The 17,423-nt window shown below is 42.1% G+C and overlaps 2 protein-coding genes across 2 annotated transcripts in view; one reads left to right on the top strand and one right to left on the bottom strand.

Moving 5' to 3' along the window:
- The window catches only part of PPHLN1 (periphilin 1), a 219,392-nt gene extending 201,977 nt beyond the window's left edge, over positions 1-17,415 (bottom strand). The window contains exon 1 of the mRNA XM_011999052.1: positions 17,262-17,415. Coding sequence (XP_011854442.1) covers positions 17,262-17,295 — 34 coding nt within the window. The 5' untranslated portion in view covers positions 17,296-17,415. The remainder of the gene's footprint in view (positions 1-17,261) is intronic.
- Positions 687-17,423, top strand: part of YAF2 (YY1 associated factor 2) — a 96,851-nt gene continuing 80,114 nt past the window's right edge. Inside the window, exon 1 of the mRNA XM_011999047.1 lies at positions 687-716. The gene's annotated coding sequence lies outside the window, so the exon portion shown is untranslated. The remainder of the gene's footprint in view (positions 717-17,423) is intronic.

The following is a 17,423-nucleotide window of genomic DNA, read 5'->3' on the forward strand; positions in this document are numbered from 1 at the left end:
AAGCAGTTTCTTACAACTGATTGAGAGGGGAAAATCCCAGGCCTGGTATACAAATGATTGTACATGATGTACTGTTACCAACCAGAGGTGGATGGTTACATCATTACAGTCCCAATGAGAGGTGGCCTTGAAGGGCAGGAGTAGAGGGCAATTCTCCTAATGAGCATAATTTAGAGCAACATGTTTTGTTGTCCACCTTGTCTGGACTGAATCATGGTCAGAAGTATGGATCAGCACTGATTCATGGGCAGTTGCTAACATTTGGGCTGGATGATCAAGGACTCAGAGAGGACAAGATTGGAAGATTGATAGAAGAAGATCTAAGGAAGAGGTATGTGGATGGATGGACCTTTCAGGATGGTTGAAACACTCCATGTGAATACATTTGTGCCCCATGTAGATACTCATCAAACGGCACCATCTGATGAGGAAACTTTTAATGATCAGATGAACAAAATGACTCATTCTCTTGATGTCAGTCAGCCACTTTCCCCAGTCACCCTAGTGATCTCTCAATGGACCCATGTGCAAACTGGTCATGTTGTCCAGAATAGAGGCTTTGCATGGGCTCAGCAATATGATGTTCTCACAAAGGCTGACCTTATAGCCTAGCTACATTGCTACTGCTAACAATACTAACTGGTCAACAGCAAAAACCAACACTGGGTCTCTAATTTGGCACCCTTCCTTGGGGAGACAAGTTAGCCAGCCACCTGGTGGTCGGTTGATTATATTGGACTGTTTCCCTCATGGAAGTGGACAGAGATCTTTTCACTGGAATAGACACATATTCTGAATATGGACTTACCTTCCCTGCCTATAATACTGGCACCACTATTCATGGACTCATAAAATGCCTTACTCATTTTAATTGTATTCTGCACAACAGTGCTTGTGATTATTTCACAGCAAAAGAAATACAACGATGGGATTACGCCCATAAAATTTACAGGTCATACCATGTATTCCTTCACCCAGAAACATCTGGCCTAGTAGAAAAGTGTAATGGCTTACAGAAGACTCAGTTGGTTTAAAGACAATGTCCTGAAAGAAAGCCATGCTATCTTACAAGAGGCAGTGTGTGTTTTGAATCAGAGACCAATATGTGGTGCTGTCTTTCCTACAGCCAGAATAAATACAAGAATCAAGAGATGGAAATGGGGCTGGGCATGGTGACTCATGCCTGTAATCCCAGCACTTTGGGAGACCAAGGTGGGCAAATCACTTGAGGTCAGGAGTTTGAGACCAGCCTGGGCAACATGGTAAAATCCTGTCTCTACTAAAAATACAAAAGCTAGCCAGGCATGGTGGTTCATGCTTGTAATCCCAGCTACTGGGGAGGCTGAGGCAGGAGAATGGCTTGAACCCAGGAGCCAGAGGTTGCAGCCAACCATGATTGTGCCACTGTGCTCCAGTCTGAGTGTCAGAGAAAGACTCCATCTCAAAAAAAAAAAAAAAAGGATAAGTTCCAAGATGGCTGAATAGGAACAGCTCTGGTCTGCAGCTCTCAGCGAGATTGACGCAGAAGACAGGTGATTTCTGCATTTCCAACTGAGTGTAAACAAGGAGGCCAGAAAGCTTGAACTGGGTGGAGCCCACCGCAGCTCAGCAAGGCCTACTGCCTTGCTGTAGATTCCACCTCTGTGGGCAGGGCATATCAGAACAAAAGGCAGCAGACAGTTTCGGCAGACCTAAATGTCCCTGTCTGACAGCTCTGAAGAGAGCAGCAGTTCTCCCAGCATGGTGTTCGAGCTCTGAGAACGGACAGACTGCCTCCTCAAGTGGGTCCCTGACCCCCATGTAGCCTGACTGGGAGATACGTCCCAGTAGGGGACAATAGACACCTCATACAGGCAGGTTCCCCTCTGGGATGAAGCTTCCAGAAGAAGGATCAGGCAGCAATATTTGCTGTTCTGCAGCCTCCGTTGGTGATACCCAGGCAAACAGGGTCTGGAGTGGACCTCCAGCAAACTCCAACAGACCTGCAGCTGAGGGACCTGACTGTTAGAAGGAAAACTAACAAACAGAAAGGAACAGCATCAACATCAACAAAAAGCACATCTACACCAAAACCCCATCTGTAGATCACCAACATCAAAGACCAAAGATAAAACCACAAAGATGAGGAGAAACCAGAGCAGAAAAGCTGAAAATTCCCAAAGCCAGAGTGCCTCTTCTCCTCCAAAGGATCGCAGCTCCTCACTGGCAAGGAACAAAACTGGATGGAGAATGAGTTTGATGAATTGACAGAAGTAGGCATCAGAAGGTTGGTAATAACAAATGTCTCAGAGCTAAAGGAGCATGCTCTAACCCGCCGCAAGGAAGCTAAAAACCTTGAAAAAAGGTTACATGTGTGGCTAACTAGAATAAACAGTGTAGAGAAGGTCTTAAATGACCTGATGGAGCTGAAAGTCACAGCACGAAAACTTTGTCACGCATGCATAAGCTTTAATAGCTGATTCGATGAAGTGGAAGAAAGGGTATCAGTGATTGAAGATCAAATTAATGAAATAAAGCAAGAAAAAAAGATTAGAGAAAAAAGAGGGAAAAGAAACAAGCAAAGCCTCCAAGAAATATGGGACTATGTGAAAAGACCAAATCTACGTTCGATTGGTGTTCCTGAAGGTGATGGGAGAATGGAACCAAGTTGGAAAACACACTACAGGATATTATCCAGGAGAACTTCCCAACCTAGCAAGGCAGGCCAACAGTCAAATTCAGGAAATACAGAGACCACCACAAAGACACTCATCGAGAAGAGGAACCCCAAGACACGTAGTTGTCAGATTCACCAAGGTTGAAATGAAGGAAACATGTTAAGGGCAGCCAGAGAGAAAGGTCAGGTTACCCACAAAGGGAAGCCTATCAGACTAACAGTGGATCTCTCGGCAGAAACCCTACAAGCCAGAAGAGAGTGGGGGCCAACATTCAACATTCTTAAAGAAAAGAATTTTCAACCCAGAATTTCATATCCAGCCAAACTAAGCTGAAGGAGAAATAAAATCCTCTACAGACAAGCAAATGCTGAAAGATTTTGTCACCACCAGTCCTGCCTTACAAGAACTCCCAAAGGAAGCACAAAACATGGAAAGGAACAACCAGTACCAGCCACTACAAAAACATGCCAAATTGTAAAGACCATCAATGCTATGAAGAAACTGCATCAATTAATGGGCAAAATAACCGACTAACATCACAATGACAGGATCAAATTCACACATAACAATATTAACCTTAAATGTAAATGGGCTAAATGCCCCAATTAAAAGACATAGACTGGCAAATTGGATAAAGAGTCAAGACCCATCAGTGTGCTGTATTCAGGAGACCCATCTCACGTGCAAAGACACACATAGGCTCAAAATAAAGGGATGGAGGAAGATCTACCAAGCAAATGGAAAGCAAACAAACAAAACAAAAACAAAAAGCAGGGGTTGCAATCCTAGTTTCTAATAAAACTGACTTTAAACTGACAAAGATCAAAAGAGACAAAGAAGGCCATTACATAATGGTAAAGGGATCAATTCAACAAGAAGAGCTAACTAGCCTAAATATATAGGCACCCAATACAAGAGCACCCAGATTCATAAAGCAAGTCTTTAGAGACCTACAAAGAGACTTAGACTCCCAGACATTAATAATGGGAGACTTTAACACCCCACTGTCAATATTAGACAGATCAACAAGACAGAAGGTTAACAAGGATGTCCAGAACTTGAACTCAGCTCTGGACCAAGTAGACCTAATAGACATCTACAGAACTCTCCACCCCAAATCAAAGGAATATACATTCTTCTCAGCACCACATTGCACTTATTTTAAAATTGACCACATAATTGGAAGTAAAACACTCCTCAGCAAACGCAAAAGAACAGAAATCACAACAAACTGTCTCTCAGACCACAGTGAAATCCAATTAGAACTCAGGATTAAGAAACTCACTCAAAACCACATAACTATATGGCAACTGAACAACCTGCTCCTGAATGACTACTGGGTGAATAACGAAGTGAAGGAAGAAATAAAGATGTTCTTTGAAACCAATGAGAACAAAGACACAACGTACCAGAAACTCTGGGACACATTTAATGCAGTGTGTAGAGGGAAATTTATAGCACTAAATGCCCACAAGAGGAAGCAGGAAAGATCTAAAATCAACACCATAACATTACGATTAAAAGAACTAGAGAAGCAAGAGCAAACACATTCAAAAGCTAGCAGAAGGCAAGAAATAACTAAGATCAGAGCAGAACTGAAGGAGACAGAGACACAAAAAACCCTTCAAAAACTCAATGAATCCAGGAGCTGTTTTCTTTTTAAATCAACAAAATAGATAGACCGCTAGCAAGACTAATAAAGAAGAAACGAGAGAAGAATAAAAAAGATGCAATAAAAAATGATAGAAGGGATATCACCACCAATCCCACGGAAACACACTACCATCAGAGAATACTATTAAAAACTCTATGCAAATAAACTAGAAAATCTAGAAGAAATGGATAAATTCCTGGACACATACACCCTCCCAAAACTAAACCAGGAAGAAATTGAATATCTGAGTAGACCAGTAACAGGTTCTGAAATTGAGGCAATAATTAATAGCCTACCAACAAAAAAAAGTCCAGGACAAGACAGATTCACAGCCGAATTCTACCAGAGGTACAAAGAGGAGCTGGTACCATTCCTTCTGAAACTATTACAATCAATAGAAAAAAAGGAATCCTCCCTAACTCATTTTATGAGGCCAGCATCATCCTGATACCAAAGCCTGGCAGAGACACAACAAAAAAAGAGAATTTTAGGCCAATATCCCTGATGAACATCGATGCAAAAATCCTCAATAAAATACTGGCAAACTGAATCCAGCAGCACATCAAAAAGCTTATCCACCATGATCAAGTGGGCTTCATCCCTGGGATGCAAGGCTGGTTCAACATACACGAATCAGTAAACATAATCCATCACGTAAACAGAACCAATGACAAAAACCACATGATTATCTCAACAGATGCAGAAAAGGCCCTTGACAAAATTCAACAGCGCTTCATGCTAAAAACTCTCAATAAACTAGGTATTGATGGAACGTATCTCAAAATAATAAGAGCTATTTATGACAGACCCACAGCCAATATCATACTGAATGGGCAAAAACTGGAAGCATTCCTTTGAAAATCAGCACAAGACAAGGACGCCCTCTCTCACCACTCCTATTCAGCATAGTGTTAGAAGATCTGGCCAGGGAAATCAGGCAAGAGAAAGAAATAAAGGGTATTCAATTAGGAAAAGAGGAAGTAAAATTGTCTCTGTTTGCAGATGACATGATTGTATATTTAGAAAACCCCATTGTCTCACCCCAAAATCTCCTTAGGCTGATATGCAATTTCAGCAACATCTCAGAATACAAAATCAATGTGCAAAAATCTAACATTCCTATACACCAATAACAGACAAACAGAGATCCAAATCATGAGTGAACTCCCATTCACAATTACTGCAAAGACAATAAAATACCCAGCAATCCAACTTACAAGGGATATGAAGGACCTCTTCAAGGAGAACTACAAACCACTGCTCAATGCAATAAAAGAGGACACAAACAAATGGAAGAACATTCCATGCTCATGGATAGGAGGAATCGATATCATGAAAATGGCCATACTGCCCAAGATAATTTATAGATTCAATGCCATCCCCATCAAGCTACCAATGACTTTCTTCACAGAATTGGAAAAAACTACTTTAAAGTTCATATGGAACCAAAAAAAGAGCCCACATAGCCAAGACAATCCTAAGCAAAAAGAAAAAAGCTGGAGGCATCATGCTAGCTGACTTCAAACTATACTACAAGTCTACAGTAACCAAAACAGCATGGTACTGGTACCAAAACAAATATATAGACCAATGGAACAGAACAGAGACCTCAGAAATAACACCACACATCTATAACCATCTGATTTTTGACAAACCTGACAAAAACAAACACTGGAGAATGGATTCCCTATTTAATAAATGGCGCTGGGAAAACTGGCTAGCCATATGTAGAAAGCTGAAACTGGATCCTTTCCTTACACCATATACAAAAATTAATTCAAGATAGATTAAAGACTTAAATGTCAGACCTAAAACCATAAAAACCCTAGAAGAAAACCTAGACAACAACATTTAGGACGTAGGCATGGGCAAAGACTTCATGACTAAAACACCAAAAGCAATGGCAAAAAAAAAAAAAAAAAGCCAAAATAGACAAATGGGATCTAATTAAACTAAAGAGCTTCTGCACAGCAAAAGAAATTATCATCAGAGTGAACAGGCAACCTACAGAATGGGAGAAAATTTTTGCAATCTACCCATCTGACAAAGGGCTAATATCCAGAATCTATAAAGAACTCAAACAAATTTACAAGAAAAAAACAACCCCATCAAAAACTGGGAAAGGATATGAACAGACACTTCTCAAAAGAAAACATCTATGGAGCCAACAGACATATGAAAAAATGCTCATCATCACTGGTCATCAGAGAAATGCAAATCAAAATCACAATGAGATACCATCTCACGCCAGTTAAAATGGCAATCATTAAAAAGTCAGGAAACAGATGCTGGAGAGGATGTGGAGAAATAGGAACGCTTTTACACTGCTGGTGGGGGTGTAAATTAATTGTGGAAGACAGTGTGGCGATTCCTCAAGGATCTAGAACTAGAAATACCATTTGACCCAGCAATCCCATTACTGGGTACATACCCAAAGGATTATAAATGCTACTAAAAAGACACATGCACATGTGTGTTTATTGTGACATTATTCAGAATAGCAAAGACTTGGAACCAATCCAAATGTCCGTCAATGATAGACTGGATTAAGAAAATGTGGCACATATACACCATGGAATGCTATGCAGCTATAAAAAAGGATGAGGTCATGTTCTTTGCAGGGACATGGATGAAGCTGGAAACCATCATTCTCAGCAAACTATCACAAGGACAGAAAACCAAACACCACATGTTCTCACTCATAAATGGAAGTTGAACAATGAGAACACGTGGACACAGGGAGGGGAACATCACACACCAGGGCCTGTAGAGGGGTGGGAGGCTGTGGGAGGGATAGCATTAGGATAAACACCTAATGTAAATGATGAGTTGATGGGTGCAGCAAACCAATATGGTGCATGTATACCCATGTAACAAACCTGCACGTTATGCACATGTACCCTAGAATTTAAAGTATGAAAAAAAGAGAGAGAGATGGAAATGGGAGTGGGTGTTCTCACTATTATGCGTACTTGCAGAAATTTTGCTTTCCATTCCCATAGCATTGCACCCTGCTAACCTGGAGGTCTTGATTCCCAGAGTAGAAATGCTTTCATGAAAGGCCACAACAATGGTTCTATTGAATTGGATGATGAAATTGCCACTTGGATATTGAGTACTCCTCGTGTCATCCAACTAAAGATAGATAAGAACGTTGCTTTATTGGATGGGGATACTGAACCAGATTCAAGGCAAAATTGGGTTACTGATACACTGCAAGGATAAAAATGACTATGTCAGAGAAATGCAAACCAAACCCACAATGAGATACCATTTCACGCCATTCAGAATGGCAATTATTAAAAAGTCCAGAAACAACAGATGCTGGTGAGGTTGTGGAGAAGTAGGAATACTTTTACACTGTTGGTGGGAGTGTAAATTAGTTTAACTACTGCAGAAGACAGTGTGGCAATTTCTCAAAGATCTAGAGGCAGAAATATCATTTGACCCAGTCATCCTATTACCAGGTATATACCCAAAGGCATATAAATCATTATATTATAAAGATACATGCACGCTTATGTTCATGGCAACACTATTCACAATAGCAAAGACACGGAATCAATCCAGATGTCCATCAATTATAGACTGGAGAAAGAATATGTGGTACATATACACCATGGAGTACTATGAGTCATAAAAAGGAGCGAGATCATATCCTTTGCGGGGACATGGTTGGCTCTAGAAGCTGTTATCATCAACAAACTAATGCAGGAACAGAAAATCAAACATACATGTTCTCACTTATAAGTGGGAGCTGAACAATAATAACACACGGACACAGGGAGGGGACCAACATATACTGGGGCCTGTTGGAGTGGGAATTACTGGGCAGGAGAGCATCAGGAACAATAACAGATAGATGCTGGACTTCATACCAAGGTGATCTGAGCAGGAAACCACCATGGCACACTTGACTTATGTAGCAAAGCTGCATATCCTGAACGTGTACCCTGGAACTTAAAATAAAAACTGAAGGGAAAAAAAATCACTATGTCTTCAGCCTAGGGTATTCTTCAGAGTACCTCTTAGTACTTCAATGTCCAATAGTAAAAGTTAATGCAGACTTCAGTGACCAAACCAAGTCAGGACTACTGAGCATTTAGACACTTCAGGAATGAAGGCTTGGGTCACCTCATCAGGCAAAGAACTCAGCGTTGCTAAGGGCTTGACTGAAGTAAGGGATAACAGGGAATGGTTAGTGGGACACAGTTATAACTAACAACTGTGGTCCCATGACTAGTTACAGAAAGGAGGACGTAGCAGCTACATATATTTTCTTCATTGCTTATGTGTGTGCATGTATGTGTGTGCATTTGTAAGTATGAACTATTTTCTTCTTCCTCGTCCTCCTTTTATTACTTAATATAAGTTTTGTTGGAGGTTAAACTATAACATTTAGTATTTCAGTAACAGAAAACCAGTTAAGACTGTGACTGAATTTAAGGAGTTATTAAAATAGTGTGGAGATGGACGGTGTGATTATATCCATTAGTGTGGATATAATGACTGTTGGGGCATAGTGTCTCCTCATTTTAGGGGTGGATGAGAATGTCTTTGTATATGGGATAGTTGCATCTAGGGGAATGGTAGAAATGTCTCGTTGTATAGAAGTTTAAATACGTGTAGAAAAGTTTGTGTGATGCTGAGTGGTCAAAGAGGTCATCGTCCGTCAGCCCCACCCCACCCTCCATGCTACACTCGGCTTTGTGATGGGAGCTAGTACTCAGCTATACTCTGGGACCCCATTTTCACTTTGTTCTCTTGCTCCACCTGGCTCAGCCAAGGGGTACCAGCAGGAGGCTGCACAGCTGGAGAAAGAAGGGACTTGCTTTTTTTTTTTTTTTTTTTTGAGATGGAGTCTCGCTCAGCCTTCCAGGCTGGAGTGCAGTGCAGTGGTAAGATCTCGGCTCACTGCAACCACCATCTCCTGGGTTCAAGTGATTCTCCTATCTCAGCCTCCTGAGTAGCTGGGATTACAGGCACTCGCCATCATGCCTGGCTAATTTTTGTATTTTAGTAGAGACGGATTTTCACCATGTTGGCCAGACTGGTCTTGAACTCGTGACCTCAGGTGATCCACCCTCCTTGGTCTCCCAAAGAGCTGGGATTACAGGTGTGAGCCACCGCCCCCGGCATTTGCTTTTCTTCTGTTTGCTTCTTGTTGGTTTTTTGTTGGCATCCAGTCCTCTCCCTGCTCCTCCAAGCATCGCTCCAGCAGCAGCAGTTCCTTTCTTTGGCAGAAGCAGAATCCACTTTGCAGTTTTCCTGGTATTTGCAGAGCCAGCTGAATAAGACCTTGTCAGAGACACCAGCACCAGTGGGCCACAGTGCTCCCCTTTCAGAGGGGTGGGGTAAAGTCTTGAAACAATGACTCCCAGTTCCCTGTTCAAGGTTGTCCTTCATTAACGAATCTTATGTTCCCATCACACTACTTCCTGGATTTGGGAAAGGTGGGTGAGAGTCAACGTGTAGACACGAGAGGCTACTTTGAATCTAGTGTTGGGCTGGTTTGGAGTGAAGAGGAAATGTAGGAGAAATGGAGCGCTGGTTGGTGGTGCCATTAGTTAAGGTGAGATCATGGGATACCATAGAGAGCAATTAGAAAGGGGAGTAAAAATGAGGGGAAGGCTAAAAATATAGGGGGAGAGAATTGAGAGCAAGGAAGGAATAAAAGGCTAGAGGCAAACTGTAAAAAATGGGCAATACTGTGCTGAAATGAAGTTGAGAGACTGGGCCAGGCATAGTGGCTCATGCATGTACATCCTAGCATTTTGGGAGGCTCCGGTGAGTGGATCACTTGGGCTTAGAAGTTTGAGACCATCCTGGGAAACATGGTGAAACCCCGTCTTTACCAAAAATACAAAAATTAGCCAGGAGTAGTGGCGTGCACCTATGGTCCCAGCTATGTGGGAGGCTGAGGTGGGAGGATTGGTGGAGCCTGGGAACTTAAGGCTGCAGTGAGACATGATTGCGCCACTGCACTCCAGCCTGGGTGACAGAGCAAGACCCTGTCTCAATCAAAAAAAAAAAAAAAAAAAAAAAAAAAATGCTAGGCGCGGTGGCTCATGCCTGTAATCCCAGCACTTTGGGAGGCCGAGGTGGGTGGATCACCTGAGATCAGAAGTTCAAGACCAGCTTGACCAACATGGTGAAACCCCATCTCTACTAAAAATACAAAAAATTAACCCGGCCTGATGGCAGGCGCCTGTAATCCCAGCTACTCAGGAGGCTGAGGCAGGAGAAATGCTTGAACCCAGGAGGTGGAGGTTGCAGTGAGTAGAGATCACAACATTGCACTCCAGCCTGGGCGACAAGAGCAAAACTCTCTGTCTTAAAGAAAAAAAAAAAAAAAAGAAAGAAAAGAAAAGAAAAGAAAAAAGAAATTGAGAGACTGACAAGTTACCATCAATATTTAGGTGTGTCTCCTTGTAATGTTTTCTATGCTTTTTATATACTTATTCAATTTTAGATTCTGCCTTTTTCACTTAACATTACAACGGAAGCATTGCCTCTTGTTACAAATTATTCAACATTGTTTTTAATGACTTCTTAAAATCCAGTTCTTTGGTTAGATCATACTTTATTTAACTATTTCTCTTCAGATGACCATGCAGGTTGTTTTAAATGTACATTAAAATAATTTCATGGCTATTTCTGTGGAAAAACTTTTTATGCATTTCAGGTTGTCTCCTTATATATTTGTCAAAATAGAATTACTGGGTCAAATAATGTGGATATTTTAAATCTTAATTTTTGTAATCTTAATTCTTACTCAAATTTTTACAGATCCATAATCCTTTGTCCACAATCCCATAATCCAAGAAGCACTGAAAATTGAAACCTTTTTTATATTTTATCTTTTATCATTTAGCAGCAAAACCTGAGTAGAACTGATGTGAGATGATTTACAGACATTAATTTTCCCACTTAGTATGAATATTTATTTTTTCAGAAATATTAGTGTGTTTGATTAAGAGGCACTATCTCAGAACCCACTCAAAGTGTTAGGTAATTATGTATTATTTGTGTCAACTGCCTTTTGAAAATTCCCAAATGCCTTACTTATAAAACACATCCAGCTTTAAGGGTTTCAGATAAGGATTGCGAACCTGTACCAGGTGTGTTATAACAAGGCACTGGATATGTTAATTTACATATATATATATATATACACACACACGTATATTTGCTGAACTTGACACTAGTATTATGGGCTGAACCATGTCTTTCCCTCCCCCAAAATTCGTATGTTTATGTCCTAACCCCCCAGTATCTTAGAATGTGACTGCATTTGGAGTCTTCAAAGAGTCTTTAAAGATGTGATTAAATTAAAATGTGGTCATTAGGATAGCCCTAATCCAGAGTCTTTAAAGATGTGATTAAATTAAAATGTGGTCATTAGGATAGTCCTAATCCAATTACTAGTATCCTTATAGGAAGGGGAGGTTAGGACACAGACACACAGAGAGAAGACCAGTCAAGACAAAGCAGGTCATCTACAAGCCAAGGAGTGAGGCCTCAGAAGAAATCACCCTGCTGTGCTGACATCTGGTTTTTTGTTGTTGTTGTTGTTGTTGTTGTTGTTGTTTTGATGGAATCTCGTTCTGTCGCCCAGGCTGGAGTATAGTGGTGTGATCTCAGCTCATTGCAAGTTCCACCTCCTAAGTTCATGCCATTCTCCTGCCTCAGGCTCCCAAGTAGCTGGGACTACAGGTGCCTGCCACCGTGTCTGGCTAATTTTTTTTTTGTATTTTTTGTAGAGACGGGGTTTCACCGTGTTAGCCAGGATGGTCTCGATTTTCTGATCTCTGATCTGCCAGCCTCAGCCTCCCAAAGTGCTGGGATTTCAGGCATGAACCACTGCGCCCGGCCCCCTGCTGACATCTTGACTGCAGACTTCTAAGTTTCAGAACTGTGAGCAAATAAATTTCTGTTGTTTATACCACCTAGTCTGCAGTACTTTGGTATGGCACTCTAGAAAACAAATACTGTACAACTGGTGACATATAACTTTTATAACTAACAAAATTAGATACCAGTCAACCAAACAAAAACCACACAAATCCATCTTTCAAAACATGATTGGTTTTACCATTGTAGCTTACTATTATACTTTGAGTTCCCGCTCTCAGGGAAGGTTTATAGCTCATTTCTCCCTTAGGTACCCCATTTTCTCTCAAATTCCAGTTAATAAACAAGAGGGTACTTCTCATTTCAGGTATTAGCTCCTGTTGCCTAATAACTGTATACAACATCAATACATAGTTTTTATTGCTGTTTTTATGTTTGGCTAATAAACTCAAGACTAACCAGAAGTTCTACGGCCTCTGAGATCCTGCTGTCTCCTTTTTTTAATTTTTAATTTTCTGAGACAGGGTCTCACTCTGTTGCCCAGGCTGCAGTGCAGTGGCACTATCATAGCTCACTGCAGCCTCGATCTTCTGGGCTCAAATGATCATCCCAAGTAGCTGGGACTATGGACGTGCACCACCACACCAGGCTAATGTTTTTTTTTTTTTTTTTTTTTTTTTAGTAGAAACGAAGTTTCACTATGTTGCCCAGGCTAGTGTTGAACTCCTGGGCTCAAGAGACCCTCCTGCCTTGGCCTCTGAAAGTGCTGGGATTATAGGCGTGAACCACTGCACTTGGCCCACTGTCAGTCTCTTGATCTAAGACAGACTCTCAATCTTTTTATTCATTCTCCAGAGAGAACAGATTACGGTTCACCTGTACACAGAATCACATGCACAATTTCAGTACCTACTCCAGTCTCTCCTAGGAAGCATATTGGAATGGGAACGGATATTATTATATCAATGGCCTAGGGATTACTTTAATTTTAATTTATTTATTTTATAGAGACATAGTCCCTGCCATGTTGCCTATGCTGGAGTGCAGTGTCTATTCACAGGCATGATCCCACAGCTGATCAGCATGGGAGTTTTTGTTTTTGTTTTTGAGATGGAGTCTCACTCTGTCCTCCAGGCTAGAGTGCAGTGGCACAATCTCAGCTCACTGCGACCTCTGCCTCCCAGGTTCAAGCAATTCTCCCTGCCCCAGACTCCTGAGTAGCTGGGATTACAGGCGTGTGCCACCACGCCTGGCTAATTTTTGTATTTTTTAGTAGAGATGGGGTTTCACCATGTTGACCAGGCTGGTCTCGAACTCCTGACCTCAGGTGATCCACCTACCTCAGCCTCCCAAAATGCTGGGATTACAGGTGTGAGTCGCTGCGCCTGGCGCTGAACAGGAGTTTTGACCTGCTCATTTTTGGACCTGGGCCAGTTCACCCCTCCTTAGGCAACCTGGTGGCCCCTCACTCTTGGGGAGTCACCATATTGATGGTGAACTTAGTGCGGACACCCGAATAGATTAGTACACTACAGCCCACAGCTCCTGGGTTCAAGTAATCCTCCCTGCCTCAGCTCTCAGCTTCCTCAGTAACTGGGGAAAGTAAAGATTGCTTTACCTTTTTTTTTTTTTTGACAGAGCTTCGTTCTGTCACTGAGGATAGAGTGCAGTGGTGTGATCTTGGCTCACTGCAACCTCTGCTTCCTGGATTCAAGCAATCCTCCCACCTCAGCCTCCCGAATAGCTGGGACTACAGGTGCATGCCACCACACCCGGCTAATTTTTGTATTTTTTGTAGAGACAGGGTTTCCCCATATGACCCAGGCTGGTGTTCAACTCCTGAGCTCAAGATATTCACCCACCTCAGCCTCCCAAAGTATGGGGATTACAGGCATGAGCCACTGCGTCTGCCCTCATTTACCTTTTAAAAATTAAGGTAAGGACAGGCACAGTGCCTCATGCCTGGAATCCCAGCACTTTGGGAGGCTGAGGCAGGAGAATCGCTGAAGCCCAGAAGTTCAAGGCTGTAGTGACCTACGATGGCACCACTGTACTACAGCGCAGGCAGTAGAGTGAGACTGGCTCACACACAAAACCAAACAAAAACAAACAAACAACAACAAAAAAGTAAATAATCAGAAAACTTCAACACTTTATTGTTAAATTGTTAAAACGATTGTGTTTGTCACTTTACAAGTGACCCTAATAAATTACATTTCTAAAGTACTGAATTCTGTTAATGTATTGAAAAGACACCTGATTGCGTAAGAACCTAGGCCACTCTAGTAATAAAATCTTTATTCTCCACAACAGCCACTCTTACAGCTAGCAGAGAAACACTTTAGGAAAGGTGTGGCTTTTTGTGGTGAAATGGCAGGAATAGCTCCTGTACTACTGTCTCCATGTAAGCCTAGTAGAGGCAGATTTTTTTTTTTTTTAAGAGAAACACCAATAAATGGGAGGCAGTTGGTATAGTGCGAGGGCATGTGATTCTGTGCTCCACATAAACTAGGTTCCTGGTTCATCGACAAGGATGTGCGGAGTTGTAAAGTTCATTTTGAAGGATAAATGTTAATTCTGGCATTTATTGACCATCCACTGCAAGCAATATGCCTAACAGTTTGTAAATCCCAATATGAGAGAAAAAAATCTCATTCAAGAATTGTAACACAAGTGAACATATTGATTACTTATTTTAGAAACAGAGTCTTGCTATGTTGCTCAGGCTGGTCTCGAACTCCGGGGCCCAAGTTATTTTCCTGCCTCAGCCTCCCAAGTAGCTGGGAATACAGGGGCCTGCTAACCTGGCTATAAGGGGATGTATTTATTCTCAGAATATTTATTGAGTGCCCACTATGTGTCACACTGTTCTAGGGGCTGGAGATGCAGCAATAAAGACAATAAAAGTTCTTGTCCCTTTTGTTCATGATTTAGAGGTGCGGCTTACTTTTTAGTGATGGAGGTTACAATCTAGTGAAATGGTGATTTGCAGCATGGGGTATTTTTAGAGTGCTTGATTTAGTTTTCTTTTTATTTAAAAATACATTGTTGCCATCACTTTTGCAAGTGGAGTAGTTCTTATCAGTCTCTTTGAGGATCCATCTAGTTGAGGCATTTAAAAACATCACAATGCCTTAGACTTGTAAGAGACCTTAGTTGTGACAGTAGTTTTAACTCCTTTATTTTACATATGAAAAAAAGGAAGTGATTTAGCTGAGTTTACCCACTGCATTACTGAGAGGTTAAAGACTAGGCCTCAAATCTCGTTCTCTTGTATACTTTCCTCAATCATACTCCTCATGGTTCCTGGTTTCCGAATTCGGGTCTGAATCATGAGAAGCTACATTTGCAAAAAGTACAGATAGTACAATGAGTTCAGAGACTGCTATGTAAATGGAGTGACTTGGTTAATCAGAAAGAAGGCGCGGTGAAAGACATTCGTCTCAGGATACCTGAGCTCTAACCCTGGCCTATTCATTAAAGAAAAACCATTTAACCTGGGCCCTAACTTCCTTGTCTTTAAAATGAAGGGCTAGACTATGGATTTACAACGGCTCAACTTACGATTTTTCTACTTTACGATGGGTTTATCGGTGTACCAAATGCATTTTCGATTTATGATATTTTTTATTTAAGATGGATTTATCGGGAAGTATCCCCATTCTAAATCGAAGAGCATCTGCAGTTGATGAGGCCAAGTGCATAGTACTTTGAGTCCTTTAAAATATGTACCTACGTACAGGGATTTACAAAGTGCCTGGCACATAGTGCTAAAAAAAAATTATTTATTTATTTATTTAGAGGCGGAGTCTCGCTCTGTCGCCCAGGCTGGAGTGCAGTGGCACGATCTCGGCTCACTGCACCCTCCGACTCCCGGGTTCAAGCAATTCTCTCTGCCTCAGCCTCCCGAGTAGTTGAGATTACAGGCACCCGCCACCACGCCAGGCTAATTTTTGTATATTTTTTTTAGTAGAGATGGGGTTTCACCAAGTTGGCCAGGCTGGTCTTGAAATCCTGACCTCAGGTGCCCGCCTCCGCCTCCCAAAGTGCTGGAATTACACACGTGAGCCACCGCGCCCGGCCAAAAAATGTTGTTTTATTATTAATCGCACAACAATCTTATATAGATGCCATTCAGAAGATGAAAACGTTGAGAATTACAGAAATTAAGCAATACTTCCAAGATCTATCAGCTAAGAAACAGGGGAAGCAGGCTGAGAACCCTGGACTTCTGACTGTACCATTTCCTTTGTAGTTTAGCTATGAAATTATCATTTTACATGAATTCGGAATTGATGTAAACCTAGAAAGATGGAGAGAAACAGCACAGTTAAAGAGGGATCTAGTTTATGCAGAAGTAACCCATGTGCATTGTCAGGAGGCAGCTTTTCTCATGGGAGAGGGATGCAGAGGTAGGGAAAATGTGTGAAGCCTTTAAATGCCAGGCTAAGGAGTGTGGGAGTCGTTAGTGGTTCTTGATCAGAGTGGTGGCATAATATTAACAGCATTTTATTATTCATCTGGTTGTGGACTACTGAATCGATTGGGGAGGTGGAAGTGGAGCTTCGGAGACCAGTTTGATGGCTGTTGCTGGAGTCTGCAGTATGAGGACCTTTATTTAGTATACTGAGGTAAAGAGACCTGGGAAGGTGTTCTTTTGTTAGCAGACAGCGTTGAGGGCACATGCAAACTCCTTATATTTAAAAAGGCGTTATGAGTATGTATTGGGTTTCTTTCAAAAGCAGCTACTGCAGAGGCCTGAGAGGCCAAAAGGGCGCCTTTGGAATTAAAGCAGAGTTAGACTCCTGGCTTTGTCATTTTCTAATTAGGTAGCCCAGAGGAAGTCACCTAACCTCTCTTGAGTCTTGATTTCGATTCCTCTAAGTTAGGGGTGACAAGCCCTACTTGTTTGAGCATCTGTGTAGTGCTTTAAGGCATCTAGCAATGGCGCTGCTTGTTAGTTCCCGCCTTCCCCGTGGTGTCCTGCAGGCGGGGACTGAGTAGCTAAGGACCGCGGAGGCCAGGAAAGTCGTTCTACCTGGAGACCCCGGGCTGGCACTTCTGTCCAGACCTGGACAGGCCTCCGAATGCCAGACCTTGGACCAGGCTTCGCACGGGATGACTGAGCATCCCAAGCCAGTCGGTGGGACAGATATTTTCCTCCTCAGAGGGGCTCTGGAGCGAGCGGCAGTCCCTGGCAGCCGTGGGTACCGAGAGGGCGACAGTGCGGAGAGACGGCGCCGACTCCCGAGGCCGAG

This window comes from Mandrillus leucophaeus, unplaced genomic scaffold, assembly GCF_000951045.1.
Source record: "Mandrillus leucophaeus isolate KB7577 unplaced genomic scaffold, Mleu.le_1.0 Scaffold580, whole genome shotgun sequence".
Classification (NCBI taxonomy): Eukaryota; Metazoa; Chordata; class Mammalia; order Primates; family Cercopithecidae; genus Mandrillus; species Mandrillus leucophaeus.